Source organism: Odocoileus virginianus, unplaced genomic scaffold, assembly GCF_023699985.2.
Source record: "Odocoileus virginianus isolate 20LAN1187 ecotype Illinois unplaced genomic scaffold, Ovbor_1.2 Unplaced_Contig_8, whole genome shotgun sequence".
Lineage (NCBI taxonomy): Eukaryota > Metazoa > Chordata > Mammalia > Artiodactyla > Cervidae > Odocoileus > Odocoileus virginianus.
The window spans coordinates 1532-18259 of record NW_027224325.1 but is presented as its reverse complement, the minus strand read 5'-3'; the positions used below and the strand labels follow the sequence as shown (position 1 = coordinate 18259).

The window sequence follows — 16728 nt, the reverse complement described above, 5'->3', positions numbered from 1 at the left end:
AGCGACTGAACTGAACTGAATTGAACTGAACATTGCAGCAGTCTATAAATTATTATTACACACTACTAACTGGTTTAAAAATTGGTAATGAAACTTCAAGTTGAATGGTTACAGCACCTATATTAGTGGAGTTTGAATTTAATGGTTTTTTCCCTTTGCTTTATGCATCGCTCAGTTGTTTGTACAGACCCAGTGTTTTGAAATCAAAATAGAATGTCAAATTCAATTAAGAAAGCAAAGTCTTTATTAAGTAAACAATAAGAAACTCTGGCAGAATGTGACCTGGAAGGTCTCAAAGGCTTCTGTCCTTGATGATCTGGGCACTATTTGACTTATGTGAGCTTGTAACTGCCCTTGTTTTGACTGGAGAGGGCTGCGTGGGAAGTTTGTCTCTAAGATAAAGATGAAGCATTGCTCTGCAGAGTGTCTATAGCCTGTTTATGCAGAGCGCCCCCTCTTTCCACTCCTTGATAAATAGGGAATCGGCTCAGTTGCCACAGTTAGAAAGTTAAAGTCAATGCTAAATCTGTCTGTATTCATTCTGTCAGGAAAAGAACAATCTCTAGTAGTATCACTGAACTGTGAGTATTTTGTTCTCTGTAAAATAAGAAAAATGTATTTTGTGCTGTCTAAATTAAATATAAATGTTAATTTTGTTGGTAACTTTATTATTAAACCATTAAATAATATTAGTTTTAGGTATTAAAAATAATAATAAGATATTCTTTTTTGAGATCCTTAGATTTCACTAACAGTAAATTAATTTTGCAAGGTGAATAAGACAATTGTTATTACTATGAAAGTCAAACTGTAGAAAACATTTTCCCCTTGAAAGTAAAAATTTAATTAAGTAGATTACACAGTAATTTGATTCCTAAAGAATGACAAGGTAATTTTAGACTGTAGTTGGACTTGATATTTGATGTGATAAGTCGTTTCACAGTGATGTTTACTGTTATATTTTAAAAATTAAACCTTTTTAAAATAAAGAACTTATTGATAAGCTATTTTATTTTTTGAAGCAATAGATTGTATGTAAATTCAGGCCACTTGAAATAAATTCTAATAAAGATATATTCAGGGAATTACACTTTTGTTGAAAACTCTATGATGACATAATTATGAAAATTATGTCAGATTATGGACATAGACACAAAAATATTTCTATATCTCTATAGAATATATATATAGAATATATAAAATATTACTTTCATATTTATGAATTTCCTAAATATTTAATCTATTTTCTCTTTCTATCTTATGTTGTGAAAAATACCTAACATGGTATTAATTACTTTTTTCACTTAAAACTGTATGGATTATCTGATTAGATTTATATGAAATGTCTAGAATAGGCATATCCATAGAAACAGGAAGTTGCTTAGTAGTTGTCAGGGATGGGGAGGAGGAAATTAGGTGTTATGCTTACAAGTATGGGGTGATCATTTTGGGGTGACAAAAATGCTCTGGGATTAACTGATGGTACTTGCTACATACTCTGAATATTTTAAAATCCACTGAAGTATACAGTAATTTAAAAGAATGAATATGATGTTATGTAAATTACATATGTAATTTGTTAAACTACATATGTAAATCACATATTGATAAAGCTATATAAATCCATGAGTAGACTTCACAGTGTTAAATCCTCCTTGTATTCAAAAGTTAAAGGATAAATTCTTATGAAAGAATCAAGACGCCTTAGTTTGTGTTGTTCTTCAAGTATATTCTTTTCATTTTTCCTGGTTCCAATAAGCTCAGAGAATTTTGGCTCAAAGAAACACTACCATAAAAAATCTTTTTATAATTATGTATCACCTAGGGCTATTGCTCATTTTTTAGTAGATACTATTATGAAAACTAAAAGGTTTTTCTTGCGAAGCAATCTATTATTTTTCAATTAAGTCAGTTTTAAGCAGTGCATTATTCATGATTCAAATTACATGTAAGTGTAAAAATGTGAAAACTTAAAAACTTCTTTAACATATAGATGTAGTTCTTAGGAATCAATGTTTTTCCTGTTAAGATTTTAGACATTTGAAGATTTACTAAGAACAGTTTGTGGCTAAGGCAGAGGAAATGCAAATTCATTTTTTTCAATTAAGGTTTTTAGTAAAATAGCTATCATGATCTGTGAAAAATACAGTTTTTTATAAAGTTGTATTTGTTAAACTAAAAAACAGACTTTGCCCAGGGCAAATTGATCCTCTTGATAAAATCTCCTCTCTTAACTGTTTTCTTTTAAAATAAATATTTACTAAGAAAGCTAATGAAACACTCAGAATCATTCCAAGCCCATTGTAACTTTTCTCTTTGTTTCAATAGGATAGGAAGTTTTTAATTACATACCTCTCTCTATGTTGTTAATAATTTACCTAAGTGTTTTTAAACTAATTTTATAAATATATTGTTTCAAAAATTTTGCTTTTCCATGAATACATATGGTTATATCAATACTTCTGTTAGTTAAAGAGGGAGGGGACATATGTGTACACACGGCTGAGTCATGTTGATGTATGGCAGAAACCAACACAGTATTGTAAAGCAATTATCTCCTATTAAAAATAAATAAATTAAAAAAATAAAATATTTCTGTTAAGCATTAAAATCTGAAGAAAAATTTAATTAGTGAACATTTTATGTAGAAAATAATGCAACTATTACTATGAACATAAAAAGAGATAAATATTTCATATTTTTAAAAGGCATATTTTAATCAATGGTTTATTTATGTCCCATATATGTTCTGAAATATAACTACAAGCATACCTCATTTCATTGCACTTTGCTTTGTTACACTTTGTAGATACTAAGTTTTTTACAAATTGAAGTTTTGTGGCAACCCTACATTAAGCAAACCTATTGGCACCATTTTTTTCCAACAGCAGTTAGCTCACTTTGTGTCTCTGTGTCACATTTTGGTAATTCTAAAATATTTCAAACTTTTTCATTGTTATTGTATTTGTCATAGTGACCTGTGATCATTGATTTCTGATGTTATTATTGTAATTGTTTTGGGGTACCATGAACCCACACTCATATAAAATGTGAACACAATATTGTATGTGTTCTGACTGTTCCACTGACTGGCTGGTTCCCATCTCTCTGCCTCTCCTTGGGCCTCCCTATTCTTTCAGACAACTATATTGAAATTAGGTCACTGAGTAACCCTATGATGACTTCTAGGTGCTCAAATAAAAGGAAGAGTCTCATGACTCTCACTTTAAATCAAAAGTTAGAAATGATTAAGCTTAGTGAGGAAGAAGGTATGCTGAAAGCTGAGATAAGTCAAAAACTAGGCCTCATGTGCCAAACAAGGGTTGTGAATGCAAAAGAAAAGTTCTTGTAGGAAATCAGAGGTGGTTCTCTAGTGAACACACAAATGACAAAGTGATATTGCTGATATGGAGAAAGTTTTAGTGATCTGGATGGAAGATTAAACCAGCCACAACATTCCTTTAAGTCAAAGTCTAATCCACAGCAAGGTCTTAACTCTCTTCAATTCTACAAAGGCTGAGAGTGATGAGGAAGCTGCAGAAGAAAAGTTTGAAGCTAGCAGAGGTTGGTTCATGAGGTTTAAGGAAAGAAGCCATCTCTATAACATAAAAGTGCAAGGTGAAGCAGCAAGTGCTGATGTAGAACTGTAGCAAGTTATCCAGAAGTTGTACCCAAATAATAAATGAAGGTGGTTTACACTAGACGACAAATGTAGATGAAATAACTTTATTGGAAGAAAATGCCATCTAGGACTTTGATGGCTAGAGAGGAGAATACCTGGCTTCAGAACTTCAAAGACAGACTGACTGTCTTGTTAGGGGCTAATACCACTTGTGACTTGAAGTCAATGCTGCTTTACCATTCTAAAAATCCTGTAGCCCTTAAGAATTAAAACTAAATCTACTCTGTCTGTGCTCTATACATGGAAAAACAAAGTCTGGATGACAGCACATCAGTTTACATCACTGTTGTTGTTTTTTAGTTACTAAGATGTGTCCGATTCTTTGAGACCCCATGGACTGCAACATGCCAGGCTTCTCTGTCCTTCACTATCTCCCAGAGTTTGCTCAAACTCATGTCCATTGATTGAGTCAGTGATGCTATCCAACCATCTCATTCTCTTTCGTCCCCTTCTCCTTTCGTCTTCAATCTTTCCCAGCATCAGGATGTTTTCCAGTGAGTCAGTTCTTTGCATCAGGTGGCCAAAGTATTGGAGTTTCAGCTTCAGCATCAGTCCTTCCAGTGAATATTCAAGGTTGATTTCCTTTAGGATTGAGTAAGGTTTGAATTCCTCGCTGTCCGAGGGACTCTCAAGAATCTTTTCCGGCACCACAGTTTGAAAGCCTCAATTCTTTGGTGCTCAGCCTTGTTTATGGTCCAGCTCTTACAACATGACTACTGGAAAGATCATAGTTTTGCCTGTATGGACCTCTGTCAGCAAAGTGATGCTGACACAGACTTAAAGTCTGCTTTTTAATACACTTTCAGGTTTGCCATAGCGTTCCAAGGAGCAAGCGTCTTTTAATTTCATGGCTGCAGTCACTGTCTGCAGTGATTTTGGAGCCCAAGAAAATAAAATCTGTCACTGTTTCCACTTTTTCCCCTTCTATTTGCCATGAAGTGATGGGACTGGATGCCATGATCTTAGTTTTTTTATGTTGAGTTTTAAGCCAGCTTTTCCACTCTCCTCTTTCACCTTTCATCAAGAGGCTCTTTAGTTCCTCTTCACTTTCTGCCATTATTGTGGTATCATCTGCTTATCTGAGGTTGTTGATATTTCTCCTGGCAATCTTTTTTTTTTAAATATCCTAATTTTTAATAGATATTTTATGATTTATTTATGGCTGTGCTTGGTCTTCTTTGATGCCCTGGCTTTTCTCTAATTGTGGCAAGGAAGGGCTACTCTCTAGTTGCAGTGCTTGACTTCTCATTGTGGTGACTTCCCTTGTGGAGCACGGGCTTCAGTAGTCGCGGGACATGGGCTCAGTAGTTGGGGCTCCTGGGCTCGAGAGCACAAGCTCAGCAGTTGTGGCCCATGGGTTAGTTGCTCTGCGGCAAGTGGAATCTTCCTGGAGCAGGGATCAAACTCATGTCCCTCCCTGCACTGGCAGGTGGATTCTTAACCACTGGATCACCAGAGCAGCCTCTCCTGGCAATCTTGATTCCAGCTTGTGATTCATCCAGCCTGCATTTTGCATGATGTACTCTGCATATAGGTTAAATAAGCAGCCTGACAATATACAGCCTTGTACTCTTTTTCCCAATTTGGAAGCAGTCTTGTTGTTTCATGTCTAGTTCTAACTGTTGCTTCTTGACCTGCATATTGTTTTCTCAGGAGACAGTTAAAGTGGTCTGGTATTCCTAGCACTTTAAGAATTTTCCACATGGTTTACAACATGATTTGCTGTATATTTTAAATGTATTGTTGAAATTTACTGTTCAGAATTAAAGAATCAAAACATTATTGGTTGTTGACAATGTACCCTGTCGCTCAAGAGTTCTAATGGAGATATACAGTCAGTTTAATGTTCTTTTTATGCCTGCTAACACAACATCCATTCTGCAACCCATGGATCAAGAAGTTTGACTTTCAAGTCTTATTATTTAAGAAATACATTTTATAAGGCTATAGCTGCCATAGATGGTGATTCCTCTGATGGATCTAAGCCAAGTAACTTAAAAATCTTCTGATGGAGATTCACCTTTTTAGGTGCCATTGAGAACATTCATGAGTTATGGGTCAAAATATCAACATTAACAGGAGTTTGGAAGAAGTTGATTCCAACCCTCATGGGTGACTTTGAGGGGTTCAAAACTTCAATAGAGGAAGAAACTGCTATTGTTGTGGAAACAGCAAGAGAACTAGAATTAGAAGTCAAGCATGAATATGACTGAATTGCTGCAATTTCATGATAAAACATGAATGGATGAGGAGTTGCCTCTTATGGAAGAGCAAAGAAAATGGTTTCTTGAGATGGAAGCCACCCCTGGTGAAGATGCTATGAAGGTTGTTGAAATGACAACAAAAGATTTAGAATATTAAGTAAACCTAGTTGATAAAGCACTGGCAAGGCTTGAAAGATTGATTCCAATTTTGAAAGAAGTTTGACTGTGCATAAACTGCTATGAAACAGCAGGGCATACTACAGAGAAATTGCTCTTGAGAGGAAGAGTCAATCAATGTGGATAACTTCATAGTTATCTTATTTTAAGATATTGCCAGTCTTCACTCCAGTCTTCAGCAACCTCCACCCTGACCAGTCAGCAGCGAATAATACTGAGGCAAGACTCTTCACCAGCAGAAAGATTATGACTCTCTAAAGTCTCAGATGATTACTTTTTTTTTTTTTAACAGTAAAGTGTTTTTTAATAAGGTATTTTTAAAGACAAAATGCTACCTCATTCTTAGTAGGCTGCAGGATAAAGTAACTTTTAGTATGCACTAGGAAATTAAAAAATGTATGTGACTTGCGTTATTGTGCTATTTGCTTAATTTCTTTTTTTTTTTTAATTTGCTTAATTTCAAGGGTCTGGAATCAGTCCTGCAATATTGCTGAGGTACACCTGTATTCCATAAACTGATGAAAACATTTCTGCTTTAGAAAATGTTTGAGGGCATTTATTTATCAGTATTGGAAGGACTTAGTTTGGGAACATTGCTATTTGTGATTTGAAATCTGACAGTGGCATTGCTGTAAGATACTTATGTGTGAATTTGCCAGGATATTACCCGTCTGTTTTAATGTGCTCTCTCTGATTTATTCTATATCATTTCTTAAATGAAATTTTGCTCAGCTAGAAAAAGAGTACCAAATGCTTTTTAATTTTCAGATATTTAATATTATCTGAAGCCTAATGCTAAAAGCAATAATTTTAAAAGAAGGCTAACAACTTTAAGTTTTCATATTCATTTGGAATTTTCTAAAATGGAATTAAGACTCAAAGAGAAGTTTGGAAAGACGTAAACAGGATTATTGCTGAGAACTATGACACAAATTAAACTAATGGTATTTAGAATCCTTTTTATACGGAGAGCCAATAAACCTGTTGTAATACTGACTGATCTTACTGATTTTAGTTCTTACTTTTCAAGGAAAACTTCATATTGAAAGTGTACTTGGGTTTCCTTGGTGGCTCAGTGGTAGAGAATCTGTTTGCCAATGCAGGATACATGGGTTCAATCCCTGATCCTGGAAGATCCACATGCCGAGGAGACACTAGGCTCATGTGCCACAGCTATTGAGCCTGTGCTATAGAGCCTGGTAACCGCAACTCCTGAGTCCATGTGCTGCCACTGTTGAAGCCTGTGTGCCTTAGAGTCTGTGTTCTGCAACAAGAGATGGTGGTGAAAGTAGCTCAGTTGTGTCCGACTCTTTGCGACCCCGTGGACTATACAGCCCATGGAATTCTCCAGGCCAGAATACTGGAGTGGGTAGCCTTTCCTTTCTCCAGGGGATCTTCCCAACCCAGGGATCAAACCCAGGTCTCCCACATTGCAGGTGGATTCTTTACCAGCTGAGCCACAAGGGAAGCCCAAGAATACTGGAGTGGGTAGCCTATCCCTTCTCCAGGGGATCTTCCTGACCCAGGAATCAAACTGGGGTCTCCTGCATTGCAGATGGATTCTTTACCAACTGAGCTGTGAGGGAAGCCCAATGAGAAGCCTGCGCACTGCAACTAGAGAGTAGCCCTCTCTTGCTGCAACTAGAAAAAAGCCCATGCAGCAGTGAAGACCCAGCACAGCCAAAAAAAGTAAAATAAACAAGTAAATAAATAAAATAAAAAAAGAAAGTGCAATTATTTGGGGACACCACTTTTGCTTTACCTGTCCCATTCAGTACTTCCTCTTCTGTGCTCAGTCACTCAGTCATGGACTGTAGCCTGCCAGGCTCCTCTGTCCATGGAATTCTCCAGGTAAGAATATTGGAGTGGGTTGTCATTTCCTCCTCCAGAGGACTGCTACTATGCTATCAGAGTGGGAGATTCAAGTACTTTTAAAGGAACCTAGAGCCTATTAAATAATGCAGAGGACAAATTTTAGAGATATTACTATTTTAAGCATTTTCATGGAAGTAGAAACCTTAGCAATGACACCATCATATAACAACTTAATCTAAGTAAAACAGATTTCAACATAATCTCAGAAGCTATCTCAGAAGTTTGTCATGTATGTATTTTGGTATGATTTAAAACCCATTTTCTTCTTTTTTGGTTCTTTTAAAAGGTGAAAACAGTCTTTACCTTCTAATAGATAGGATAAAGCTATAAAATATCATGGACTCTAGAGTGACCTTTATTTTTTTTCAGTAATTTCCAGTTTCTTTAACTGTGATTTCCTGTATAAGTCTATTCAAAGATGCATTGTTTTTGGAGTTCCTTCCTAGGAAATAACAAAAATAGCTTTTTCCATAAGGGATAGTCTTAAATTTTGAATATTTTTTTCTCATAACAGCTTATGATTTTTAGTCTTTACTATTAAAAATAAAACACTTCTCCTTTCAATAGTAAAAAATTATTTTCATTAGTCAAATAGAACCAAAATTAATATTTTAATGTTTAGCATATCATAGTACTATGAAAAATATTTACAAAGGTCTTAGAAGATTAAATAAAGTGCTATGAAAGCCATTCTTTTCCTACTCTTTAATTTCCTTCATGAAAGAATGTACTTTTTCTTCCTAAGTCATCTAAATTTAACATACTGAGATCTATTGAAACTATTAGAATAATATAGGACTTAGTTACTAAGTCAAGAACTGTGCTAGATTTTAAACATATTAATTAAACTCTCCAAAAACTTTGCTAGGTATACTTCACTACTTCTCAATGAGGAAATTAAGGTTCAGAGAGGTGTAACAATGAACCGTATGTATGGGTCAGTGTATGAAGTCTAACTCTAAAGCTTGGTACTTTTTCAAGAGCTATAATGATTATTACCAAGATTTAAATTATTTTAAAGAGCTGAGCAATAAGAAATTGTAAGAATTAAATAATTTGATACTCGGAGATATGAAAAATCAATATTCTTCCAGTTAAAGTGTAAATATAAATGTCTTATGTATAATGTGTGCTAAATTCTTTAATTTTTAAGAACAGTATTATACTTCTATAAAATCATACTGATTTGATAATCATACTTTCAAAAAATCTACAAAATTTTTGTTTCCTTTACTATTTTAGCATCTACTAGTGAAAAAATGAAAATTGGCCAGAGAATGGCCAGTACTTATGTCGCTGCATCTAATGGATATTCTTTGGCTGAACCAGTGCAGCACTATGGTATGTGATGAAAAACTACAGTATGATAGTTAATAAAACATTTTTTGTGGGAATTATGGTTAATCAGAGTTTTTATAAAGAAATTGGTAAATGAACCAAAGACTTTCAATTAGTCCCTCCTAGAGAATATAATTAATTTAAAAAATCAGAAATAACAAAATGTTGTAAGCCAGAATCAAATGTAAAGAAGAAAAAACACAGTAGTCTAAAATTGTATTTAATTTTTAAAAACAGAACTAACATACAAATTATGTTATTTTTAGGGATTAAAAGAAACTAGTTCACATGCAATTCAGAAAATGTAGTTCAGAGAAATGTATTTCAGAGCTATTCCATGTACTTGAAACTTTAATCTTAATATAAGATTTTTATCAAAGGGAAAGAAATAGAAAACAGAGTGCAAGAGACAATATGATTTTTCTCCCAAAAGACCAAGATTATAATATTAATTAACTTTAAAATTCCATTTTATATTATACTTTGAACTCTGATTTCCATGCCAATGGAACATCAGCCAGTATTGTGTAGTCTTTTGATACTCAGTCAAGAAGGGCCCTCTTCTTTTTCTAAAAAAAAAGTTACATTCTTTCTACTGATAAGTTTTCTTCTTATATCAGGATGTCATTGGTGTTTATTTAACACTTTACTTTGGGTTGGTTGCTATGAGATTGGAAATTATTTATGTGAATTAATGGAAATTATACTGTTTACCAATTTTGATGGTAGAATTTTGAGGTTAAGAGTAATTCTAATCACCTGTGATTTTGCACAAGGAAAAGTACTAATATTACTAGATAGATACATAGAGCAAATAATGTTCCTAGGTATTTTTGGAGTCAATTTTCTGTATTTTTTTTTTTCCAATAATCCTCCTGAAAACAGAAAGTGAGTTGGTGTTTGGGAGCTTCTGATAATAATAGTAAAGATATTCATTGGGTGTAATTTTGTATTTTATATGTGCTTTTGCATGCCACATTTTCATTCTTACAGTCACCCTGTGAGGTAGGTGATTTTATCCCCAGGTGATTGAATTACTAGACAACAAAACAGAAAAGAAAGTAGCACTTTAAATCAGGTCTGCAAGTGATGGAGGAGAATGTTAAGGTATATTAAGTGAGTTTAAACAAATTTCTTTTTTGTTTGAAACACCATATAGCTGGTATAATTGTATTTTAATTTTTTTTTGGAGGACAAAATAATTTATTAATTCATTTCTTTATTGATCTGGTTGCACTGAAAAATTTTTATTCACTACACAAAATCCTCAAAAGCTGGGAGCATTTTTCATGCATAGACATTCAGTTTACTGTCTGCTCTCATGCTAGATAGCAAGTTCCTGGGATGTAGTGAATATGATGAACTAACTCTGTTCTTTGAGTGTAAAACTTTGAAATTGGAAGTAATTATGAACTTGATTTTCACCATTTTCCTCCTTTTTGTGTATCTGTGTGCATTAAAAAACAACAACTAGATCTTCTGCCAGAACTAATCAATTATTAGCAGCATAACATTGATTTTCAAGAATCACTTTACTGCTATTCTGCTGTACACTTTCCTCCAACTCTACAGTCCCAATCTTTGCAAAGTCATTTCAACACTTATAGCTTGAATCCACAGTTCAGTGGTGGAGAGTATGGGCTTTTTTCATGTGAATTAAATACATCCACTTATGTGGTTGTCCATGATGCTGAAGATGGTTACCCTGGAATGAAAAGGTCCAGAATAACTTATTCTTCCATTTGTATTAAGGGCCAGGAAGAACACTGTGTAATTTGTGGTGATAAAACATCAGGATATCATTACAATGCACTTACTTGTGAAGTTTGCAAAGGTAAGGATCAAGTTAAAACTTTAATCCTAGCGTGCACTGAAGAGTTATGAAATTTTAAGCATGTAGGAATACTTTTTAAATTGTGAAAAATAAAACCATGGAGAACCATTGATATATTTAAAGTGATCAATCTGTGGGATCAAAGACATGAAAATGAATTTAACGAAGTTTTGATTTTTAAAAAAATTTTGTGAAGGCTTTTATAATTAAATATAAAATTCAAAATATTTATGTGACAGAAAGTTTCCGTGTTCCTAAATGAATCTGATGTTAGAATACAAAAATGTCTTCTAAAAAGATCTGAATGTTAACTATTACATTTTCTCATGTGGCTGGTATAATTCTTGAATTAGGAGGAAATTTCAATTAAGTGACTTTTAAGATTCTATCTAAGTCTATTTTCTAGGAATGCTTTTCTTGAAAACAAATAGGAGATCGGCAAGTGAAGATAATCACTGACGATGGCATTTTCAAAGAGTAAGATAGTCTTTGATAAAGTTTTGAAGCACTTCTATATTTTTTATTCACAAATGCAATATTGGGGCAGAACCTAGAAATGATTAGATCAATACTGCACTAGTAAACATCTTAGTTCAAGGTAAAGTCTTATTGTTGGAATCTTACACTCACTTCCTACAAAGAATAGCCAAAGACGAAGGGAAAGGCGGTGCCAGCTTTATGCATAGAAGAATAGCTGGGCCAGTATTTGCTTCATCTAAAAATGCAGGGCCTTGCTGTTAAAACTAGGCTTCTCTGGTGGCTCAGTGGTAAAGAATCCACCTACTAATGCAGGAGATGTGGGTTCTCTTGGGTAGGGAAGACCCCTGGAGAAAGAAATGGCAACCTACTTCAGCGTTCTTGCCTGGAAAACCCCAAAGACAGAGGAGTGTGGTGGACTACAAATCCATGAAGATTGAACAACAACAACAGCTGTTTAGACTAAATTGAAGAATGAGGCACAGTTCTGGAAACCTAAGCTGGGCTTTCTAATCCCTTTGCTGAATCTAAGTCATGAAACTCCTATTCTCAAGTGTGTCTACAGAAAGAATATGGCAGGCTACTAAGAGGGATATTGACTAGTCTCATCAACTTCACTGCTTGGAATGGAATAAGAGGAAGATAGCGGGGATTATTACATAGGAATGGGAAATGAAGGAGGAAATGGAAACAGATTGCTATGCATTGATTTAGGAAAAAGTAGAATCTCCACCCACTCTTTGACACACATGCACGTGCACGTGCACGCGCGCGCGCACACACACACACACACACACACACACACAAACAAAACTGCTCATTCAACATCTTGGACTAGATAAGTTAGCATCTCATCTGGAGAAGTGCTAAAAAAGTAAAGAGGGGTAAGTTTGGAAGAGTATCTCTTCCTTTATGAGTTGAGGTAGCAATGTGAGGAGAGAAAAAGAGAGGCTTTTCTTATAGTTTTATTTTACATGAGCACACATTCCTTCTAGGCAACCTTGAATGATGTGCCACAGAAGCATGATATTCTCTAAGATACAGTTTTTAAAATTCTTTTAGATGATATAACCATAAAAAATAGAGAGTTGGTTTAATGTGTTTGGGTTATTTAGCTTAATTTCCAGATAGATTATTTTCAGGAATAAACATGGAATATATCAAACAGGAGATGACTAAAACAATTATCGTGATAAATGGATATTAAACCAAACTTTTTTTATTGAGGGGAAAAACATTTTATTGAAACAATTTAGTTAACTTAATTGCTTTATGGTAAAGATTAAAAACAAGTAACTAAAAAATAGCTTATAGTAAAATTTTAAAAACTCTTGTTTTGTTACTAGGGTTTTTTCGACGTAGCATCACCAGGAATGCAGTATACAGTTGCAAGAATGGTGGTCATTGTGAAGTGGACATGTACATGCAGACAAAATGTCAAGAGTGCAGACTGAAAAAGTGTAAGGCAGTAAGAATGTAGGGAGAATGTATGTACCATTGTGTACTATTTTTTTTGAGAAGGGTTTTAGTTTTTATTATCTACTGGGAAATGATATTCTTCAAGTTATTTTAAACATATTTGAACATAATATATTTGTCTAGATTTAAGCAGGGGATCCCTGGGTTGGGAAAATCCCCTGGAGAAGGGAAAGGCTACCCACTCTCAGTATTGTGGCCTAGAGAATTCCATGGACTACAGTCCATGGGGTTGCAAAGAGTCCAACACAAAATGAGCAATTTTCACTTTCACTTTCAAGCTATTTCTCTAGCAACTGCTAAATTAGAATAACCAGTTACCAATCTTGGTAATTATTTATACAAACTCTGTTCTATACTGTATTTATCTGACTTTGGTAGTAATCATATTTTCTTCCTAATTGGAAATACTTGAATTTTATTTTAGTTAACCTAAAGTTATATAATTGATCTAGAAAAAGCAGAATTTTAAATTAGTAGTTTCTCTTCAATGTACCAATTGACACTCTGTTGCTTCCAAGATATCATGAGGAAATTTCTCTAACATAAAAAGGTCTAAATTTATAATTTTGAGATATAAAATTAATTTTAATTTATGTCTAGGATGACTGTAGTTTTAAGTACACAAGTTGTTGTGGAGAGAAAAGAAGTAAGTAATCTAAACAGTACGTTTAACTGCTGTTATACATGCTTACCAAAAAATAAAGGTTCTTTTTGAAAAGACTAGTTTGTGATCACACATGTGTACATGTAAGACAATTTTCATCAATCTTATAATGGTATTTGATGTACCCAAAACATTTCATGTGACTTTTGTAATATCACAGTTTTGCTTACAGAAATCCAATGCAAATCAAAGAGGCTTCAAAAGAACTTTAAGCAGAATAGCTTTGGCTCTAACATCAAAATGGAAGACAAAGGGGTAAACAATAAGATTGTATCATCCACCACTATATCTGGAAAAGCGGCAAGATTCATAAAATGTCTTGTTTCTTTGATGATGATATCTTGTTTGATAAGTATTCGTTACAGTTTTCCTCCATATTTTCTTACAGATTCAGAAGCACATGGAATGAACTCAAGAGGAACATCAGCTCATTGACAACACTGTGGCCACTCATCAAAAATATACAACTCCTTTAGAAGTAACAGAAAGATTTGTATGTGTTCATTAATGACAAGAAATAATTTGTAATTAATTATGTTAGAAAATAACAGCATAATCATAAAAGTTTAAAATTTAAAGTTATCTGAAAGAAAGAAATTACAAGTTTTATTTTTTTGTTGGTTAGCTGCAGGGATATGCAAATCCTTAACTGATCTTTCTGCAACTCTCAGGGATAGTCTTACATAAAAAGAGGTTAGTGGATTTCACCAAGGGACTTCCAGATATCACACTGCCTTTGGAAAAAATTTAAGTAATTTAATATGTAATTTTTAAAAAGTTCCTTGTTTTAAAGGAAGGTTGAATTTTAAGAAGACAAAACCCTCTAGTTTTCTACCAAAACTACCTCTAAATGAAAAACACATTGACTTTGTTTGGTTTAATCAATCAGGTGGATGAAAATATAAATATTTAAAAATATTATTCAAGTGACTTCAAAGACTTAGGGTTAAGACAAACTAAGGTTGTATGTTTTATTTTATTTTTGGAAATAAATTGTTTTGGTTTTTAGATAAAACAAACAGAATTCCTTGTACCATACCAAAAAAAAAAAATCAAGCCACTGTTGGCCAAAACGTAGCTATTTATTTACATATACAGATAACTCTCTCTGAAAATAAATTCTTCAAGGCTAAACCAACTATGTTTAATTTGCGTTTGCCATAGGAACTTTTTATCTGGTTCTGACGAAAGTGCACTAAAATATTAAATGTGGAATCATGATTATTCTAAGGGGACAGTTAGGATCCATCTCATAAATAATATAAAAATGTTAAATTCTATACTTGAAAATTACCTTTTCCTTATCTACTTCAAACAATTATGTGATCTTTTCATAGAGGATTTGAAAATCTGACCAATGAGGATCATTATAGAAGGGATCAAAAACTGGAGTGATATTCCTTCATGTGGCCCAAATTTACAGTCAAAAAGGATGCTTTTCATCAACTTCTGAAAATAAAAAGGGCCAACTAACTCAATCTTAATAGTTATTATTAAATTTAGCAACAAATTATATAACATTGAACTAATTTTATTATATTTTTATTTTACTAGTTAATATACAAACAAGTATGTCAATAATAGCTGTTTGTAGTTTACCAATTCTTTGTTTTAGCTTTTGTTTTTTTTTAAAGAAAGTCATTTTTTTATATAGCATCACAGAAAACACATTTTGAAGGGTATTCTATATAGTTTTTATATAAAGTGTGAACTATTATTCTAGATTCATATTTCAGTAATAAAAATTGTAAAGCTATCATTTGTTGGGAATGTTTCCTGTATAACAGACATTAGAATTATTGAAATTACTATATCCATAAAGATTTTTAAAAAGCAGACTTTATATGTTTCCCTTAACTATGTACTATGAGGGGCTTCCCTTGTAGCTCAGTCGGTAAAGAATCTGCCTGCAGTGCAGGAGACCTGGGTTCGATCCCTGGGTTGGGAAGATCCCCTGGAGAAGGAAATGGCAACCCACTCCAGTATCCTTGCCTGGAAAATCTCATGGACACAGGAGCCTGATGGGCTGCAGTCCATGGGGTCTCAAAGAGTTGGGCACGACTGAGCGACCAACACTTACTTACTTCCTTAGGTACAAAGATTCTGGCACGACTGAGGGACTAACACTTACTTACTTAGGTACTATGAAGCTATTATATCATTTAGATCATTCACTGAATTGTCACAATCAGTGTGGTAATACAAGTGCTATTTATCCTATGGAAACATTTTGCAATGAAGACTGTTCTTCTATTATGCTGACTGGTAATATTACATGTAATACAAAATATTGTTTTGGATGGAAAAAATTGGTCAGACCAAAAAATTGGTCAGAAAGTTGATTTCATTTTCTTCTTATACAGCTTTGAGAATATGTGATAATGGCAATATGAGTCAGCACTATGTTTTAACAAAAATACATTTGATATTAATCTTTTTTTTAATCACACTATATTGCTTCTGTAGAAGAATGAGTGAGCTTAATATTACTAGTACTGAAACTCTGCTTGCAGCCACAACAGTGCTTTTTTCAGGTAAAAACACATTTGGCGATAAAGTTTGGATTAAGTTTGGCAATGAAATCATGAAGTTTGTGGTTATTATATTATTCATTGATTCCAAATGAACAAATTTTAATCAAAATTAAAGACTTCTCTATAAGAACCTTCCTTTCAGCTTACAAACATGCTGTAATTTCTTGCATCTTAATAAAATGCCTTTTTGACTTTGAATCCCCTTTCAGCTATTCTCCTATTTCTCTGGTTTACATTACAGCCAAATTAAAAAAAATTAAGAACTGTTTATATTTCTGCCTCCATATCTCTCTTCTCATTCACTTCTGAAACTAATACAGGTAGATTTTGTCCCCTCCACCATAACTGGTCAAGATCTTCAGTAATTTGACATTGTGAATTCCAGTGATCAGTTCTTAAGTCCTGATCTTCCTTAATCCATCAGCTACTTTTGACACAGCAGACCACTTTCTCTTTCTTAGAAC

The 16728-nt window shown here is 33.6% G+C and overlaps 1 protein-coding gene across 5 annotated transcripts; it reads left to right on the top strand.

The window, feature by feature from the left end:
• Window positions 1–324: 324 nt before the first annotated feature.
• Window positions 325–16312, top strand: LOC110126293 (bile acid receptor-like). Of its 5 annotated transcripts, none has more exons than XR_011486395.1 (6): window positions 325–581; window positions 9181–9279; window positions 11029–11110; window positions 12934–13047; window positions 13667–13985; window positions 14119–16312. XR_011486395.1 is itself a non-coding variant. In XM_070463907.1 (5 exons), the coding sequence occupies exons 2-4, from the start codon at window positions 9229–9231 to the stop codon at window positions 13065–13067; spliced, it is 267 nt and encodes an 88-aa protein (XP_070320008.1). In that variant the 5' UTR covers window positions 326–581; window positions 9181–9228; the 3' UTR covers window positions 13068–13074; window positions 14119–16312. The 5 variants fall into 5 exon arrangements, 2 of the variants coding, with proteins under 2 accessions (XP_070320008.1, XP_070320006.1); XR_011486397.1 differs by lacking the exon at window positions 13667–13985 and adding an exon at window positions 11505–11587 and having other exon boundaries at window positions 326–581; XR_011486396.1 differs by lacking the exon at window positions 13667–13985 and adding an exon at window positions 11517–11587 and having other exon boundaries at window positions 329–581.
• Window positions 16313–16728: the final 416 nt, after the last annotated feature.

What these genes read in the sequence shown, in the direction of transcription:
- LOC110126293 (XM_070463905.1), top strand. Translation starts at nt 9,229, where the DNA reads ATGTCGCTGCATCTAATGGATATTCTTTGGCTGAACCAGTGCAGCACT. An exon ending in TACTTGTGAAGTTTGCAAAG is followed by an intron (nt 11,111 to 12,933) that starts GTAAGGATCAAG and finishes TTTTGTTACTAG; the next exon opens with GGTTTTTTCGACGTAGCATC. An exon ending in AGAGTGCAGACTGAAAAAGT is followed by an intron (nt 13,048 to 14,118) that starts GTAAGGCAGTAA and finishes ATTTTCTTACAG; the next exon opens with ATTCAGAAGCACATGGAATG.